Source organism: Pelophylax lessonae (genome assembly GCF_965119305.1).
Source record: "Pelophylax lessonae genome assembly, chromosome: 12".
NCBI lineage: Eukaryota > Metazoa > Chordata > Amphibia > Anura > Ranidae > Pelophylax > Pelophylax lessonae.
Genome location: NC_138779.1, coordinates 24,589,399 through 24,609,150, shown reverse-complemented (window position 1 = coordinate 24,609,150; position 19,752 = coordinate 24,589,399). Strand labels below are relative to the sequence as shown.

The 19,752-nt window shown below is 46.9% G+C and overlaps 1 protein-coding gene across 16 annotated transcripts in view; it reads left to right on the top strand.

Moving 5' to 3' along the window:
- KIF1B (kinesin family member 1B) overlaps positions 1 to 19,752 on the top strand; it is a gene marked incomplete at its 3' end in the record, with an annotated part of 308,482 nt that overhangs the window by 48,515 nt on the left and 240,215 nt on the right. For all 16 annotated transcript variants that reach the window (XM_082274494.1, XM_082274493.1, XM_082274505.1 and 13 more), the window contains exon 2: positions 17,109 to 17,297. In XM_082274494.1, coding sequence (XP_082130620.1) covers positions 17,192 to 17,297 — 106 coding nt within the window. In that variant the 5' untranslated portion in view covers positions 17,109 to 17,191. The remainder of the gene's footprint in view (positions 1 to 17,108; positions 17,298 to 19,752) is intronic.

Genomic DNA, 19,752 nt, shown 5'->3' with positions numbered 1-19,752 from the left:
GCAAACACATGTCAGAAAAAGGCTTAGGCTTGAAGGGGTTAAAGTAATGCAGGGCCGTATTGCAAAAAATAGACCTGGCCATGAAGGGGTGCATACCTTCTGAAGGTCAAGTGGTTAAGGCTACACTCTGAAACGCGTAAGCTCTGTATTATTTCGTATCACACCTGGATTAATAAACTCATTCATTGTGGAAGATCGAGCTGCAGGCTCTCTTTTATCCACGTGTTCCTATAAATATCCATGTGGGTTTCTCTTGAATTACAGTGCATATTATTATTATATTATTGCATTGGGTGATGGGACTGGCTCTCTCTGCTGTAGACAGTTCTAGGAATACCTCGTCTGTCTGTGGCCTCTAAACAATAGTGTCATGAGATATTCCTATACAGCGATAGTGTCCTGTCCTATACAGCTGCAAGTTTTCCAGGTCACCCCGGAATAATATCCAGATGATTTGTTGTATCCAGAGAGCAGCTGTGTCCCAGGACACCGGAAATCTATTTCTGATGAAGATAGAGAGACGTGGCTGAGAGGCACAGAGGCGCAGATAGTAGGAACTATGAGCTTGTAAACATTGAAGAACGGATTCTGGGATCTGATGGAGAAAGCAGGGAACTGGCATCCAATGGAGAAAGCAGGGAACTGGCATCCATATTCTGTCTGTTAGAATGTGAGAACTGCATGCTGAGCATTTTAAATAATTTTACTATTTGCAGGTATCTTTTTCCTGTATTAGCGCCTCTTATGGCTGGAGGCTGAACTTCCATACTGCGCCCTACAACGGGAGGGTAACGTCTTTTTAATAAAAAAAAGAAACGAGACTTTACAATAGTTTAAGGGAAGCAGGAAGTGAAGCCTTGCAGCTTCACAGCCTTTTCTACTGCGCATGTGCGAATCGTGCTGCATTTTCTGACTGCTCCCCTTGTCTTCTGCCAGAAGCAGCGGGAGGGAGGCAGGGCAATTTCGTAGATCACTGCAGTCGACGTGCCACAATCCTATCTGGAAGGACCCCCCAGGTCCCCAATGGAAGATTTCCCCTCTATTGCTTTTCTAGGGACAATGATGGGGAATTTGGGGGACCAGTAACCATATTGTGTCCCCAGAAAGAAGAAATATGGGTCATACTCCCAATATGGAGAAATTGGGGGACCTGTATCTGTATTCTGTCTGTATGATCTGATGGAGATAATATCGGGGGACCGGTATCTGTATTCTGTCTGTATGATCTGATGGAGATATCGGGGGACCGGTATCTGTATTCTGTCTGTATGATCTGATGGAGATATCGGGGGACCGGTATCTGTATTCTGTCTGTATGATCTGATGGAGATATCGGGGGACCGGTATCTGTATTCTGTCTGTATGATCTGATGACGATATCGGGGGACCGGTATCTGTATTCTGTCTGTATGATCTGATGGAGATAATATCGGGGGGACCAGTATCTGTATTCTGTCTGTATGATCTGATGGAGATATCGGGGGACCGGTATCTGTATTCTGTCTGTATGATCTGATGGAGATATCGGGGGACCGGTATCTGTATTCTGTCTGTATGATCTGATGGGGATATCGGGGGACCGGTATCTGTATTCTGTCTGTATGATCTGATAGAGATAATATCGGGGGACCGGTATCTGTATTCTGTCTGTATGATCTGATGGAGATAATATCGGGGGACCGGTATCTGTATTCTGTCTGTATGATCTGATGGAGATATCGGGGGACCGGTATCTGTATTCTGTCTGTATGATCTGATGAGGATATCGGGGGACCGGTATCTGTATTCTGTCTGTATGATCTGATAGAGATAATATCGGGGGACCGGTATCTGTATTCTGTCTGTATGATCTGATGGAGATAATATCGGGGGGACCAGTATCTGTATTCTGTCTGTATGATCTGATGGAGATATCGGGGGACCGGTATCTGTATTCTGTCTGTATGATCTGATGGAGATATCGGGGGACCGGTATCTGTATTCTGTCTGTATGATCTGATGGGGATATCGGGGGACCGGTATCTGTATTCTGTCTGTATGATCTGATGGAGATATCGGGGGACCGGTATCTGTATTCTGTCTGTATGATCTGATAGAGATAATATCGGGGGACCGGTATCTGTATTCTGTCTGTATGATCTGATGGAGATAATATCGGGGGACCGGTATCTGTATTCTGTCTGTATGATCTGATGGAGATAATATCGGGGGACCGGTATCTGTATTCTGTCTGTATGATCTGATGGAGATAATATCGGGGGACCGGTATCTGTATTCTGTCTGTATGATCTGATGGAGATATCGGGGGACCGGTATCTGTATTCTGTCTGTATGATCTGATGGAGCTATCGGGGGACCGGTATCTGTATTCTGTCTGTATGATCTGATAGAGATAATATCGGGGGACCGGTATCTGTATTCTGTCTGTATGATCTGATAGAGATAATATCGGGGGACCGGTATCTGTATTCTGTCTGTATGATCTGATGGGGATATCGGGGGACCGGTATCTGTATTCTGTCTGTATGATCTGATGGAGATATCGGGGGACCGGTATCTGTATTCTGTCTGTATGATCTGATGGAGATAATATCGGGGAACTGGTATCTGTATTCTGTCTGTATGATCTGACGGAGAATTCGGGGGACCGGTATCTATATTCTGTCTGTATGATCTGATGGAGAAATCGGGGGACTGGTATCTGTATTCTGTCTGTATGATCTGATGGAGGTAATATCGGGGGACCTGTATCTGTATTCTGTCTGTATGATCTGATGGAGATAATATCAGGGGACCGGTATCTGTATTCTGTCTGTATGATCTGATGGAGATATCGGGGGACCGGTATCTGTATTCTGTCTGTATGATCTGATGGGGATATCGGGGGACCGGTATCTGTATTCTGTCTGTATGATCTGATGGAGATAATATCGGGGAACTGGTATCTGTATTCTGTCTGTATGATCTGATGGAGAATTCGGGGGACCGGTATCTATATTCTGTCTGTATGATCTGATGGAGAAATCGGGGGACTGGTATCTGTATTCTGTCTGTATGATCTGATGGAGGTAATATCGGGGGACCTGTATCTGTATTCTGTCTGTATGATCTGATGGAGATAATATCAGGGGACCGGTATCTGTATTCTGTCTGTATGATCTGATGGAGATATCGGGGGACCGGTATCTGTATTCTGTCTGTATGATCTGATGGAGATATCGGGGTACCTGTATCTGTATTCTGTCTGTATGATCTGATGAGGATATCGGGGGACCTGTATCTGTATTCTGTCTGTATGATCTGATGAGGATATCGGGGGACCGGTATCTGTATTCTGTCTGTATGATCTGATGGAGATATCGGGGGACCGGTATCTGTATTCTGTCTGTATGATCTGATGGAGATAATATCGGGGGACCGGTATCTGTATTCTGTCTGTATGATCTGATGTAGAATTCGGGGGACCGGTATCTGTATTCTGTCTGTATGATCTGATGAGGATATCGGGGGACCGGTATCTGTATTCTGTCTGTATGATCTGATGGAGATAATATCGGGGGACCGGTATCTGTATTCTGTCTGTATGATCTGATGGAGAATTCAGGGGACCAGTGTCCATATTGTGTCCCCAGAAAGAAGAAACCTGGGTCATACTCCTCTGCTCATCCATAATAGATGACATGACAGTCACTGCAGGATCTGCCTGTTAGTTTCGGTGTGCGGAGTCACATGTATAAATGCTCCTCTGACTTGTGCGGTGACACCTGATCATGGTATGAAGCTGCGGTGACATTTTATTGGTGTCTGAGTGGTGGATTTATTAGCGTGTCACGGATGGGTGGAGTCTCCTATTTTGTATTACTGGACCGCAAGGATTCACACATCGGGATTTATAGTGTGTATGTTTTATACTTTTTTTTATTTATTGTTTTTTAAATGATCACACCTGTGTATTTAGAGTGAAGCGCAGAGATTTTAGTTAGGCCAGAAGTGAATCTTCTATAAAACCCATTCAGTGCGCCTCAATGGAGTTTATAGAATTGTTTGTTTCCTGTGATCTGTCCATGTCCACTAACTCTACAGTTCAGGACAGCTCAGTACTACTTCTCTTGTCCTGTATGCCAGCTGTAATTCTCAGTATCTTTCCTTTATCCTAAATGTATGGACTCTGCACAGTTCCACTTCTCTAGTCCTGTATGCCGGGTGTAATTCTCAGTATCTGTTCTTATTCTGTATATATGGACTCTGCACAGTTCCACTTCTCTAGTCCTGTATGCTGGGTGTAATTCTCAGTATCTGTTCTTGTTCTGTATGTATGGACTCTGCACAGTACTACTTCTCTTGTCCTGTATGCAGGGTGTAATTCTCAGTATCTGTTCTTGTTCTGTATGTATGGACTCTGCACAGTTCCACTTCTCTTGTCCTGTTTCCCGGTTGTAAGTCTCGGTATCTGTTCTTGTTCTGTATGTATTGACTCTGCACAGTGCCACTTCTCTTGTCCTGTATGCCGGGTGTAATTCTCAGTATCTGTTCTTGTTCTGTATGGTTGGACTCGGCTCAGTACCACTTCTCTTGTCCTGTATGCTGGGTGTAATTCTCGGTATCTTTTATTAGTTTTGCATGGACGCTGCATTGAAAGGTTTCTCTTATATCCGAAAGTGATTTTTGGCATCTGTTCCTATTCATTAAGTACACTGCGCAACTTCCTATGTCCTCTCAAAGTCCCTATTTTCTGACAATTTTTGGGGGTAAGTCCCCATTTTAGGCCACACCCCTGAAACAATCTAGCCACACCCATTTATGATGCAGCAGGGGCCCTTTCTTTGCGCCCTGGTGGACATCTCTAGGGGTGAACCATTTTTTCAGTGCAGAATAGGACTGGAGCCTGTTTGGTTTCTAGGCGCAGTGGTCATCCTTGCCTCTAGTTTGGTTGTAGACAGTCTGGCATTCCAGGGGTGGTCCTTGCCTTTACTTTGATTGTAGACAGTCCGGCGTTCCAGCGGTCGTCCTTATCTCTAGTTTGGTTGTAGACAGTCCGGCGTTCAAGCGGTCGTCCTTCCCTCTAGTTTGGGTGTAGACAGTCTGGCGCTCCAGCGATCATCTTTATCTATAGTTTGGTTGTAGACAGCCCGGCGCTCCAGCGGTCGTCCTTCCCTCAAGTTTGGTTGTAGACAGCCCGGCGTTCCAGCGGTCGTCCTTCCCTCAAGTTTGGTTGTAGACAGTTTGGCGTTCCAGCGGCCGTCCTTCCCTCTAGTTTGGTTGTAGACAGTTTGGCGTTCCAGCGGTCGTCCTTCCCTCTAGTTTGGTTGTAGACAGTCTGGCGTTCCATCGGTCGTCCTTCCCTCTAGTTTGGTTGTAGACAGTCTGGCGTTCCATCGGTCGTCCTTCCCTCTAGTTTGGTTGTAGACAGTCCGGCGTTCCATCGGTCGTCCTTCCCTCTAGTTTGGTTGTAGACAGTCTGGCGTTCCATCGGTCGTCCTTCCCTCTAGTTTGGTTGTAGACAGTCCGGCGTTCCAGCGGTCGTCCTTCCCTCTAGTTTGGCTGTAGACAGTCCGGCGTTCCATCGGTCGTCCTTACCTCTAGTTTGGTTGTAGACAGTCCGGCCTTCCATCGGTCGTCCTTCCCTCTAGTTTGGTTGTAGACAGTCTGGCGTTCCATCGGTCGGCGTTCCATCGGTCGTTCTACCCTCTAGTTTGGTTGTTGACAGTCCGGCGTTCCAGCGGTCATTCTTCCCTCTAGTTTGGCTGTAGACAGTCCGGCGTTCCATCGGTCGTCCTTACCTCTAGTTTGGTTGTAGACAGTCCGGCGTTCCAGCAGTTGTCCTTCCCTCTAGTTTGGTTGTAGACAGTCCGGCATTCCAGCGGTCGTCCTTCCCTCTCTAGTTTGGTTGTAGACAGTCCGGCATTCCAGCGGTCGTCCTTCCCTCTCTAGTTTGGTTGTAGACAATCCAGCGTTCGGTCAGATTTTCAGGTTTGGATGCGGGTTTGTTATTTCTGCAGACCTGACATAATAAGATGACACTTTTCGGACTCTTGATTACTAGTCTCTTCCCATCATATAATAATTATTTTTCTGGGTGTGTATAGTCTGACGAGCAGCAGGGCGTGCGCCATAATTATAGCTTATGATTGGCCCTTGATTTCTTTGGATCAAATCACATGGTAGACACCGGTATTGTGAACTGTCTGCCCCATGGGGGCTGATTTACATCTGTGTGTTGCAGGAACACGTGTAGTAACATGCGTATTATTGCGATGCAGCACACTTGCACCATTGTGGTGACATTAATTTCGCATTCGTAGCACCCGAACGCACTACGGCAGGGTTGCTCAACTTGTGGCCCGCGACCTCAAACCAGGGAAACGCACCTCTATTTTATTTTGTGGGTTTGGGGTGCTTTCTGAAAGCGCACCACACCCTCAAAATATAATAGAAGTCTATGACAAAGAGCAGCTAACTCGCAGGAAAACTGCAAATGAACTGGGATGCAACTGCGGTGCAGATAAACCTTGTAAAAGAAAACAATCAGTGCAAAACAAATCCTAATAAATAAGCGGCTGAACACTCAAGACCAAAATATCAAGTCCTAGTTGATAAACCTATAAAACAGTAGTGCAGTGCTGCACTATTGCGCTGCACTATTGTTTTATAGATGCAGATAAACTGCAGTGTATCAGTGTGAAAGCAGCCTTATAGGGGGCTCAGGACAGAAGGGGCTCATTTAAATTTGCAGTTTAGGGGCTGGGAAACACCATAGTTGTGACCTTTTGGTAAAGAAATTGCCTGCACACCTCCGCCGGTCCAATAGATTTATTGAAACGTGTAAAAAACTGCCACCAGGACAAGGACACAGACCATGGAAATGCTGACGCGTTTCACACTGACAACGTGCTTCTTCAAAACCAGAAGAAGCACGTTGTCAGTGTGAAACGCGTCAACCTTTCCATGGGCCGTGTCCTGGCGGCAGTTTAATACATGTTTCAATAAATCTATTGGACCGGCGGAGGTGTACAGGCAATTTCTTTACCAAAAGGTCTCAACTATGGGGTTTCCCAGCCCCCAAACTGCAAATTTAAATGACCCCCTTCTGTCCTCAGCCCCCCTATAAGGCTGCTCTCACACTGATACACTGTATAAGTTGTATACACAGATGCGAGCCGGGGCCGGCACCCAGTCCCACCTGTCCACAGGATTACACCTCTCACTTGGAACAGCGAATTGGCTTTTTACATAGTTGAGACCTGTTCTTACCACACCCCCAACCACTGGTGTAGTGTCAGGGGTCACAATGGCAATCCCACCTCATGCTCCAGGGGGCCCGCGTGGCTTCTCCTGGCTTCTTCTCCTCTCCCATTTAGCGGATTCAAGAGGAAAATGTTCATTATGCTATTCAAAATAAAAAAATTCTGCACCATTACAATTCATCGTGGCCCACGATTGGTTACCAAATAACTTAAATGGCCCTCCATCTTCAAGGGGTTGAGCACTGCTGCACTGCGGCTTCATTTACTCAGGCCCTGGAGGCCCATACACCACGAATAAGCCATTTGTTTATGCGGCTGGAACAGCCAGCTGCTGTGCGCAGACAGCCCATATAACTATAGGGATGCAGCGGCTGCATAGGCACCTAATTTTACAGGCATGCAGGAGAGCATCCCTGATCCCAGACAGTGTGTATTCAAGACACTCATCTGCATGACTGTTACTTTAGAATGATTGGGTGTGTCCACGCAACCGCTGCGTCTCTATAGACTTACATGGGCTGCCAACCGCAAAGGCAAATAGCCTAAGGTCTAGTCCCCCCCCATTGGCGGTGGGGTGGTAAAACCAGGCAGTTGAGCCACGTCTGATGTTTTTCGGCATTTCAGTGCATTAATTTCAGTGGGCTGCTTTAAATAGGTTGTAAACCCTCTCTTATAACTTGAACCTATAGGTAAACGCTTAATAGGGCTTACCTATAGGTACTGTAAATATCTCCTAAACTTGCACCGTTTAGGAGATATTTACTTTTAATGCAGCTGATGACGTCATCAGCACATGGCCTCTGAAGGAACGGCCACCCGTTCATCGCGCCTCCGGCCAATCAGATGGCCAGAGGACACGAACCAGGAAGCAGGACTGCCAAACATGTCGGCCGTGTCACCGCTGAGCGGGTGGCACTGCAGGGGCTTCGTTCTAAGGTAAGTAATTCATAATGAGCTAGTATGCGATGCACACTAGCTCATTATGCCTTTGTCTTTCAGGGTTTTTTATTTTTTCATTTTTTTTTTTTTTTTGGGGGGTTTACAACCTCTTTAATGCAATGCATGTTAACATGTGACAGATGCGTGTAAACATGTGACAGATGCGTGTTAACACACCACACAAGTGAGCTTTTTATCCCTCACCAAGGGTGCTGAACCCATGTTGTTTTTCCCTTTTCTCCTAAATCACATCTTTGTTTTTATTTTCTAGTATAAGTGCACTTGACAGACGGCCAAGGAAGCCATTTTATTACTTAACCACTCGGTTCACACTGGGGCGACACGACTACTTCGGGGGCGACTTGTGCATTACCTTGCACCACGACTTCGGAGCGACTCTCATGGACTTCACATATTGAAAGTCTATGCAAGTCGCCCCGAAGTAGTACAGGACCCTTTTTCTAAGTCGGAGCGATTTGTGTCGCTCCTATTAGAACGGGTCCTGTAGCGGTCAATGGACCGCGAGGGACTCCGACTTGTCAGACTGACAAGTCGCGCTAGTGTGGACCGGCTCTTAAGGAGCAGGCCTATTTCTGACATTTTGTTGTTTACAAGTTAAAAATCAGTATTTTTTTTGCTAGAAAATTACTTAGAACCCCCAAACATTATATATATATATTTTTTTAGGACAGACCCTGGAGAATAAAATCAAGATCATTGCAATACTTTGTCAATTGGTTTGGAAAAAAAAAATGTTTTTAAATAAAAAAAAAAAAAAAATAAGAAAATAGTTAAGTTAGTCCAATTGATACCTAACATGTCATGCTTCAGAATTGTGCATGCTCATGGAATGGCGATAAACTACGGTACTTAAAAATCTCCATAGGTGACACTTTAACATTTTTTACAGGTTACAGTTTAGAGTTACAGAGGAGGCCTTGTGCTAGAATTATTGCTCTCGCTCTAACGAGCGTGGCGATACCTCACATGTGGTTTGAACACCGTTTACATATGTGGGCGCGACTTGCGTATGCGTTCGCTTCTGCACTCGAGCTCGGAGGGGCAGGGCGCTTTAATTTTTTTTTTCGTATTTATTTTCTTTATTTATTTTTTACACTGTCCCTTCAAAAAAAATGTTTTGATCAGTTTTGTTCCTATTACAAGGGATGTAAACATCCCTTGTAATAGAAATAAGCATGACGGGTCCTCTTTAGGTCCCTTTCACACTTTGAACGACTTGTCCTGCGATTTGGGACTGCAAAGTCACATGACAAGTCATGCTCCACGATTTCCAATGAGTACCGTTCATATATGCGCAACTTCCAAGTTGCAACTACATCAAAGTAGTCCCTGGACTACTTTGGTCTGACTTTGATGCGTTTTGAGGTCCATAGACATAATACGAGTCATCTCCGCTCCTGTCCCTGTCACTTCCCTCATCTCGGCTAGTAAATATTAAAGCGGCAGCGGGTGTATGAGAACATAAATCACGGAGCCGAGACCCGCTTTTATATTTACTAGCCAAGATCAGGGGAGTGACAGGGACAGGAGCGGAGATGACTCATATTGCAGCACAGCTGTTTTAATGTAAGCGTGGCATCGGTAGGTTTTTTTCACGGACACCGTGATAATTTCCTACTAGTGCACATGCGCACTAGTCAGGTCCTCAGCTTTTCCATTAGGTATCCGGGGCTGGGAGCATGCGCACTGCTGCGCTGCTCAGCTGTTCCTGGCCGGAAGTGACGAGGGTAGGTTTTTCTCACGGGTAGGTAATTCTCACATTACACCGGTCCACTTTGGTCAGCAGCACCCCAGGATCCCATTCCCTGTGAGGTGAATTCCTTGTTTTAATTCATAACGGTTTAGCCAACAAAATGGCTGCCATAGATGAAGTCTGAGAGGATTTTACGCATATCCTTCTTTTGTACTATTTATGAGGAGAATCTTACAATCATTTTACAGCCGAGCTTTCATATTCTGGCCTGCTGTGAGGAAGAGGTTTTATTATGAATGAAGACGGCTGATTTCAGCGGCATTTTTCAAGCCTCACAATCTCCTCAGAGCTCTCCTCAGACACACGCATGGCCCCTCAGACCGGCCTTCTTTTGAAGAACACGCCGCAAGTTATTTCAGCATAAAGGGAAGTGATTTATTCCTCGGCAGTGATTACATCATTTGTGGGTTATATACATGAAGTGAATCCCTAAAATCATTTTTGGCCTGCTGCCAGCGTATGAGTCAGTGCTGCAAAACAAAATGGCTGAGGCGGGTGAGGTTGGGCCTAGTGCCCCTTCAGTCAGGATTCAATCTGTACTGCTACTTATCAGCTGTGTGGCCTGATAACATTCATCTTCATTCATTGGGAAGGATGCGCTATTACTTGTAGTGACCAGATTCTGATTTTTCGATACAGTGGTGGATAGTTAGAACACGGTTCTCTAAGTGCAGGTTCACACTGAATGCGGCTTTGAAATCGTGTGCCTTTATCTGAAATCGCACGGTTTTAAAGCGATTTTGAAGACCTTCATACGGCTTCATGCTTCTTTGCTGAAATTGCCAAAAGTAGTGCAGGAACGACTTTTTCAAATCGATGCGGTACCGCAAAGTCGTGGCACACCAATTTGAATATTTTTTATTGCCGACAATAGGGTGCAACTTGACCTGTCGTTGGGAACTTAGGCTTAGTAGTTAGTTCACCTGTACCATAAGCTGCCTATGCAGATAAGGGGCATCTGTAGGTAAAAACAAAATGTGCAGCTTTGACAAAAGCTGAATAATGCCCTTGCTTTATGTGTAGGCCATTTTTGTACCTCCTGAAGCCTGACTGGAATAGTCCCAGGGCGTTGTTGGGTGAGGCCTAGTTATTACTGCTCACTAGGGATGGGCTCAGGCCTGTTCGGATCGTAGTCCCAACCCACCTGAGCAATCGCGCCAGGAAGCCGTCACTGCACACCGCCAAGCAGTGAAGCGTTTTTCCAGCCCGCAGCTACACATACCCACGCCATGACTAGGCCGCTCATGATTGGTGGTGTGCAGTGATGGCTTCCTGGCAGGATTGCTTTAGTGGATTTTGACTACGATCCAAACACCCCTGGGCCCATCACTACTGCTCACCTCCACCATCACAGGAGGGAGCTCTTCAAACGCTGAGCTCAGAGCTACTGAGAGAGGTTTGAATCCGAGAAAAAGCTTCCTCTCGTGATGGTGGAGGTGAGCGGTAACGACTAGGCCTCACTTAGCAATGTCCTAGGAGTATTCCAGTCAGGCTTCATGAGGTATGTAAATGGCCTACACCTAAAGCAAAGTCATTTTTCCACTTTAGTCAGACTTGTACAGTTTTTTTTTTATCTATAGACTAGGGGTATTGAATTAAAATTCATGAAGGTCCAGCCAGTAAAATTTTCTTCCAGCCGAGGTCTGAATCCTATGTTTGACTCTCAATGGCACCTCTGCACAATGGCAAACGTGGTGCGTTTTTGTGAGTGCCACAGTACCATGCAACTTGGTACAGCGCAATAAAAAAAAAGACTTATTTTTCTGCGGTTCTGCTTATAGGACAGCCTACTGAAATAAATGGGCCGCCTACACGCATTACACAATAATGTGAATTTAGTCTCAGATCCTGCACATCACAATTCTTTTTATTACATCCGTTTTCTCAGTCCCCCTGCACATCACCCCCCCTTCACATTACAGTCCTCAGCCCCCCTTCACATTCTTGTCTGCAGCCACCCTTTATATCGCCCCCTACTTTAAATTGCAGTTCCCAGCCCCCTTCATATCACCCCCCTTAACATTCCTGCCCTCGCCCCCTTTATAGTACCCATCCTTTACCTTCCAGTCCCAAGTCCCCCTTCACATTCCTGTCCTCACCCATTTTATAGCACCCCCCTTCACATAACTGTCCTCACCCCCTTTATAGCACCCCCCTTCACATCACTGTCCTCACCCCCTTCATAGCACCCCCCTTCACATCACTGTCCTCACCCCCTTTATAGCACCCCCCTTCACATCACTGTCCTCACCCCCTTTATAGCACCCCCTTCACATCACTGTCCTCACCCCCTTTATAGCACCCCCCTTCACATCACTGTCCTCACACCCTTTATAGCACCCCCCTTCACATAACTGTCCTCACCTATTTTATAGCACCCCCTTCCCATAACTGTCCTCACCTATTTTATAGCACTCCTCTTCACACTGCAGTCCCCAGCCCCCCCTTCACATAACTGTCCTCTACCCCTTTATAGCACCCCCCTTCACATAACTGTCCTCACCCCCTTCATAGCACCCCCCTTCACATAACTGTCCTCACCCCCTTCATAGCACCCCCCTTCACATAACTGTCCTCACCCTCTTCATAGCACCCCCCTTCACATAACCGTCCTCACCCCCTTCATAGCACCCCCCTTCACATAACTGTCCTCACCCCCTTCATAGCACCTCCCTTCACATAACTGTCCTCACCCCCTTCATAGCACCCCCCTTCACATAACCGTCCTCACCCCCTTCATAGCACCCCCCTGCACATAACTGTCCTCACCCCCTTCATAGCACCCCCCTTCACATAACTGTCCTCACCCCCTTTATAGCACCCCCCTTCACATAACTGTCCTCACCCCCTTCATAGCACCCCCCTTCACATAACTGTCCTCACCCCCTTCATAGCACCTCCCTTCACATAACTGTCCTCACCCCCTTTATAGCACCCCCCTTCACATAACTGTCCTCACCCCCTTCATAGCACCCCCCTTCACATAACTGTCCTCACCCCCTTCATAGCACCCCCCTTCACATAACTGTCCTCACCCTCTTCATAGCACCCCCCTTCACATAACCGTCCTCACCCCCTTCATAGCACCCCCCTTCACATAACTGTCCTCACCCCCTTCATAGCACCTCCCTTCACATAACTGTCCTCACCCCCTTCATAGCACCCCCCTTCACATAACCGTCCTCACCCCCTTCATAGCACCCCCCTTCACATAACTGTCCTCACCCCCTTCATAGCACCCCCCTTCACATAACTGTCCTCACCCCCTTTATAGCACCCCCCTTCACATAACTGTCCTCACCCCCTTCATAGCACCCCCCTTCACATAACTGTCCTCACCCCCTTCATAGCACCTCCCTTCACATAACTGTCCTCACCCCCTTTATAGCACCCCCCTTCACATAACTGTCCTCACCCCCTTTATAGCACCCCCCTTCACATAACTGTCCTCACCCCCTTCATAGCACCTCCCTTCACATAACTGTCCTCACCCCCTTTATAGCACCCCCCTTCACATAACTGTCCTCACCCCCTTCATAGCACCCCCCTTCACATAACTGTCCTCACCACCCTTCATAGCACCCCCCTGCACATAACCATCCTCACCCCCTTCATAGCACCCCCCTTCACATAACCATCCTCACCCCCTTCATAGCACCCCCCTTCACATAACTGTCCTCACCCCCTTCATAGCACCCCCCTTCACATAACCATCCTCACCCCCTTCATAGCACCCCCCTTCACATAACTGTCCTCACCCCCTTCATAGCACCCCCCTTCACATAACTGTCCTCACCCTCTTCATAGCACCTCCCTTCACATAACTGTCCTCACCCCCTTTATAGCACCCTCCTTCACATAACTGTCCTCACCCCCTTCATAGCACCTCCCTTCACATAACTGTCCTCACCCCCTTTATAGCACCCCCCTTCACATAACTGTCCTCACCCCCTTTATAGCACCCCCCTTCACATAACTGTCCTCACCCCCTTCATAGCACCCCCCTTCACATAACTGTCCTCACCCCCTTCATAGCACCTCCCTTCACATAACTGTCCTCACCCCCTTTATAGCACCCCCCTTCACATAACTGTCCTCACCCCCTTTATAGCACCCCCCTTCACATAACTGTCCTCACCCTCTTCATAGCACCCCCCTGCACATAACTGTCCTCACCCCCTTCATAGCACCCCCCTTCACATAACCGTCCTCACCTATTTTATAGAACCCCCTATAAAATAGATGGGGCCGGACAGAACATGGGTCCGGACTTGACTCGTGTTCCACCATTTAGTGATGTCTGCTATAGACAGTTCCGCATGCGCGTTTATGTGCATTGGTAATATGCGTGCGGCCATTTGCAGTGCATTATTTTTAGGAATGATTTAGGCTATATTCACGACCGATGTGGCGGGACTGCGTTGTGCTGCTATTCCAGAGCAGTCCCACCACATAACAGGCAAATGGCCTTGTCTTTCTATTTGTCCAGTTCACACCCCTGTGTTGCTGTGGTTTGTGAGCCGAGGGCGCTGAAAAAAAAAAAAAAATACTGCATGCAGTCGTCTTTTTTTTTTCAGCACAGCCTGAGGAAATCCACTGCCTTGCACTGCATTACTGGCAACTTACCTTTATAAAATATCTGTGTGACATCTCAATAACGTTTGTTAACCAAAAAAAAAAAAAAGAGAGTGCATCATTGTCTGTCCACCCCCCCCCCCCCCGGTGGCAGCCCTGGGGAGTGGTACCCGCTTTTGACAGCCGCAAGGCCTTATTGCCGGTTTCCCTTAGTCCAGATGGTGCGCCGGCACCTGATAGCCGATTCCAAAATCGGCTTGGATGAGGACACCACTGGATTCCTGGACAGGTAAGTGTCCTAGTAATAAAAGTCAGCTACTACAGTATTTGTAGCTGCTGACTTAAATTTTCTGAGGGGGAGCTTGGAGCTCCTCTTTAAAGTCATAAAGGCTCATAGTTTTTTACTTTAATGCATTCTATGCGTAAGGGTAAAAAAACCTTCTGTGTGCAGCAGCCCCCTAATACTTACTTGAGCCCATCTCGATCCAGCGATGTGCACGAGTGCCTCAGCTCTTCATTGGCCTCATTGGCTGAGACAGCAGCAGGAGCTATTGGCTCCCTCTGCTGTCAATCACAGTCACTGAGCAAATCAGAAGAGAGGGGGCAGGGTCAAGTCGCAGCTCTTTGTATGAATGGACACGCAGAACTGGAGCTCAGGAGAGAGCCTGCTAGGGTGCCCCCATTGCAAGCTGCTTTCCCTGGGGGCACTCGGCAGGAGGGAGGGGGCAGGAGCACCTGCAAAGGAGACAGAGACTTTATTATGACTTTTAAGCGGAGTTCCACCCAAAAAATGGAACTTCCGCTTTAACACACTAGTGCGACTTGTCCCGCCTGACTCTCTGGCATGTCATTTTTTGGGGGGAGCGGGTACCTAGATTTGACAGGTACTCACTCCCACTTCCGCTTGGGCCGCCTAGGGCGGCTCGAGCAGAAGTTTTCCTCTCCCCCTCCCTCGTCCCCCTCCCACGTCACAGGTCCCATAAGATTGCCTGGCTATTCACAATGCACAGTGCGCACCCAGCTGTGAAACACTAGAGATGCTTTGGGCGGCCGCATAAAAGTCAGCAGGTACACTTTTTGTAGCTGCTGACTTTTAATAAACACAGAAACCAGTGGAACTCCGCTTTGTTTAATTTGTATGTAAGTTGGAACAGGTACATTTATCAAGTGTAACTCCAGCCCAAAAAATGATTTTTAAGTTTTGGATAGCATAGGGAAGGGGTAACACCCCTGTAACATTTGTTTTGCTGTCTGTGCTTTTGTCTAGAAGATTCCACCTCACTTTCTGTCCCTATGACACATGGATTTTGAAAATTTTAGGCTGTCATGGAAACAAGGATTGGTGATAAAGCTTGATTGGAGACACCTTTTTCCCATGAGAACTCTTAGGCCCCGTTCACACTGGGGCGACGCTACTTTGCCGGGCGACCTCATAGGTCGCGGCGTGCTGCTCGCACCGCGACCTCGGATCGGGCCGCACGGACTTCATAACATTGAAGTCTATGCAAGTCGCTCCGGGTCGCCCCAAAGAAGCTCCGGACCCTTTTTCTAAGTCGGAGCGACTTGTGTCGCTCCTATTAGAACGGGTCCGCAGCTTCTCTATGGAAGGCGACCTGTCAGGCGACCAGGTCGCCCCAGTGTGAACGGGGACTTACAGGAGTGAATTTCCCTTCCTAGGGGAGATTTCCTCTCAATTCCTGTTGTCATAATTTTGCAACTTGGCAAAAAAATACAGATTTTAACTTGTAAACAAAAAGTGCCAGTAAGGCCCCTTTCACACTTATGCGACGCGATTTTACGGCGCCATTTTGACGCGACTTTGCTGCAATTTTGCCGCGATTTTGAAAGCAATGGCTATGGCTCAAAACGCAATCAAATCGTGGAAAAGTAGTGCAGGAACTACTTTGAAGTCGGTGCGACTTCAAAACGCTCTGATATGAATGGGGCTCATTGAAAATAATGGAAAACGACTTGTCATGCGATTTTGCGGTCCAAAATCGCGGGACAAGTCGCACTAGTGTGAAAGGGGCCAAAAAGCCTGGCCGGCAAGTGGATAAAATGCTTGATTTTTTTTATTGCTTTGCTTTGACCTGCAATGTTTTAGGATGCTGACAGGTCCTCTACAAGCTGCTACAAGAAACTGATTTATCAGAATTTCAGGATCCAATCCATTTTCAGCTTGCTGGTGATATTTTGAATGGCGCCATAGAACCCGATCTTTGTATTGTTAAGGATTACCAGGCAGGGGGATGTCTGTATTGCTGGTGTTTTCTTAACCCCACTGTTGACTTTTTTGCCCCGGTTACACAATAGCCATGGTTAACAATGCTATTTTCTGCGTCAGCTGAGGAGATAAGGCTTAACCGCTGATATTTTTATATATATATATATATATATATATATCTAGAGATATATATATATATATATATAAATATATATATATAGATGTATAATATTTTTTTATTATTTTTATATATATATATATATATATATATATATATATATATATACACACACATATATACTGTATGCTGTGTGTGGATAATGTATTTACCTTATGTTCTTTCTTTCTACAGAATGAGGACCTGAAACCTATCACCCCCTCCAGAACTTCTATTCATTATTCTGTATAATTGGCACATCCCTCCCGCTGACCGCCATGTCGGGCGCCTCCGTGAAAGTGGCCGTGCGGGTTCGACCTTTCAATTCCAGGGAGCTCAGCAAGGATTCAAAATGCATCATCCAGATGCAAGGCAACTCAACCAGTAAGTAGAGTTCATCCCTCCACCCTTGTTTTATTTCCTAGACGTCGCTGAGATGACTTCATCTGCGGGGTCCCCCGGGGGCAGGCGGGGCACGCTGACATTAAAGATGCCCTCAGAATTTATTGTTAGGATACAGGAACAAAGGCTGGAGCCGTACCCTGCGTCTGTCTGTAGGCTGTAAAGTGCATCTCTTGTCCTATGCTCAGTATGCAGGCCGCATCTGCTGCTGAGTTCTCATTCTGTCCTCTCTGAATACACTTCCTTTCCCCTTTACCCCTGATTTGCTGTAGGCCTTCCTGAATAAAAAAAGGCTTAAGAAAAAAACCATCTGTGTTACCCATAGCAACTACCCAGAATCAGCAAAGTGATTCTGATTACTGTCTGTCAGTGGTGATGCTCTAAGTGATTTTGTGACAGTGAACGGTTTGCTTTGTAATTTTGTTTTCTTGGGGAGTATTTTTAGTGCAGGAGATTTATATTTTTAGTAGCCAGTTAAAATTTAAAACGCTTGTCATGGCAAATTAAAAAGAAAACACGCACAAGCAGTACATCTCTGCAATACGTGAAAACTTCCCCATATTTTATCTCTTTTTAAAAACACTGAGCCCCGGTTCACATTTATGCGATGCGGGAAGGCTGCGAATCCGCAGCCTGTTCCCGCATCGCACACGCACCCCCGGCAGTTCACACTGCCATATGCGATACGCTGGGGGTGTCAATGTAATCTTAACGACACCCCCAGTTTGATCGCATATCGCAGTGCGATCGTGCAGTTCGCACAGGATCGGATCGCACAAGTGTGAACCGCTGTGCGATCCGATCCTGATGCGGCTGCCAAAAAGGGTCCCTGTGCGTGTTTGGTGCGGCTGCGGTGCGAATTTAGCCATACAGTTTGTATGGCTAAACTCGCACCGCACAGCCGATCGCATGTAATGTCGGAGCAGTGCGCTCCGACATTACATGCGAACCCTGCACACGCACAAGTGTGAACCGGGGCTGAATGCACAGCAAAATACCTGTAAAGCTGCCAAAAATACACACCGCTCCAATGTCCTGTTGTGGGCTGACAACCCACAGATTTTGTATATTGGTGTCAGCCCTGCTCAGTGCCTTTTGCTAAACTGCTCAGCTATTCCCAATCTCTGCGGGCCGGTTCACACCAGAACGCGGCACAGGAAACCCACGTTCAGTGCACTTTTCCTGCACCATGTTCAAAACGCACTCGATTTGTGAACACAGTGCGTTTGCCTGCACCGGATCACATGGTACAAAAGTACCATGTGATCCGGTTGCAGTGCGTTTCCAAAAGTAGCGCATGCACTACTGTCGGTGTGGTGCAATTTCAGCCCATTCAGAATGAATAGGCTGAAGTTGCACTGCACAGAACTGCATTTGAATCGCACAGCATTCCTGTACGATTCACATGCAGTTCCAAGTATGAACCAGCCCTAAGTCTTGGTTCCACACATATGCGGCGGGGTAAATAGAGGGAATAGAAATTTTGGTACCAAAACCGAAAATTCAGGATGCACTTACCTGAAACTGAAAATGACAGTATTTAACAAAAAATAGATATATTTTTATATATAATTGTATTATTTTTGACATTTTAATTACTATCATGAATTTAAATGAATATGAATATGAATTTATTGTCGGCCATTATTGACACCTTTAGCGCAAGAAAATCTCAAGAAAAATGTATCCCTTGAAATTAGTGATCGTCCGATTATCGGCAATGCTGATATATTGGGGGCCGTTATGCACTTTCCTGATATATCGGAATCGGCCCCTGAGATTACCGATATTGCCGATATTTCGGGAAAGTGCTTGTTCCGGAGTGATGCCTGCAGCTGGAGGCATCACCCCGGTGCCGGCGTCCATAGCTGACGGTCGGCTGTCTTGTAATGACAACCGATGCTCCTGGGAAGCCATTTGGCTGTCATTACAAGGAGTGGGAGGAGACGTCCCCTCCCCTTCCGCGGCTCGCCCGGGGCTCCCGTCCCACCGGAGACCCGGGCATCCTACCTGCACGTCCGCCAAACAGAATACCCAATCAAAGCCGCATTCGGCTCTGATCGCGCCTCCATGTAAAACCCGGAAGTGATGTCACTACACTGAAAGGCATGTGAATTGCACAGAAATGCGATGCAGTTCCTGTTCACATACACAGTAATGTGAATCGAGGCTAAATTCTAACCATTGTGTAGTCCAAGAACTAGGAGGGCCCTTTGAGATACGTGTGCGTTCATGCCACTCAGCGCTCGGTATCGTGTGCTCAATGCATGTGTGGTGTGAACGTGTGCTGCAGAGTGCGCTGTTAATGCTGTCACTGGATCGTGCTGAATTGATAGGCAGAATGTACTTGATTCAGGTGACCTTAAAGTGAACTTTATTTAGAAACTAAAGTCCTGCTAGATGACTTCAGGCCGGCCCCTTTGGCAGGTATAGCTAT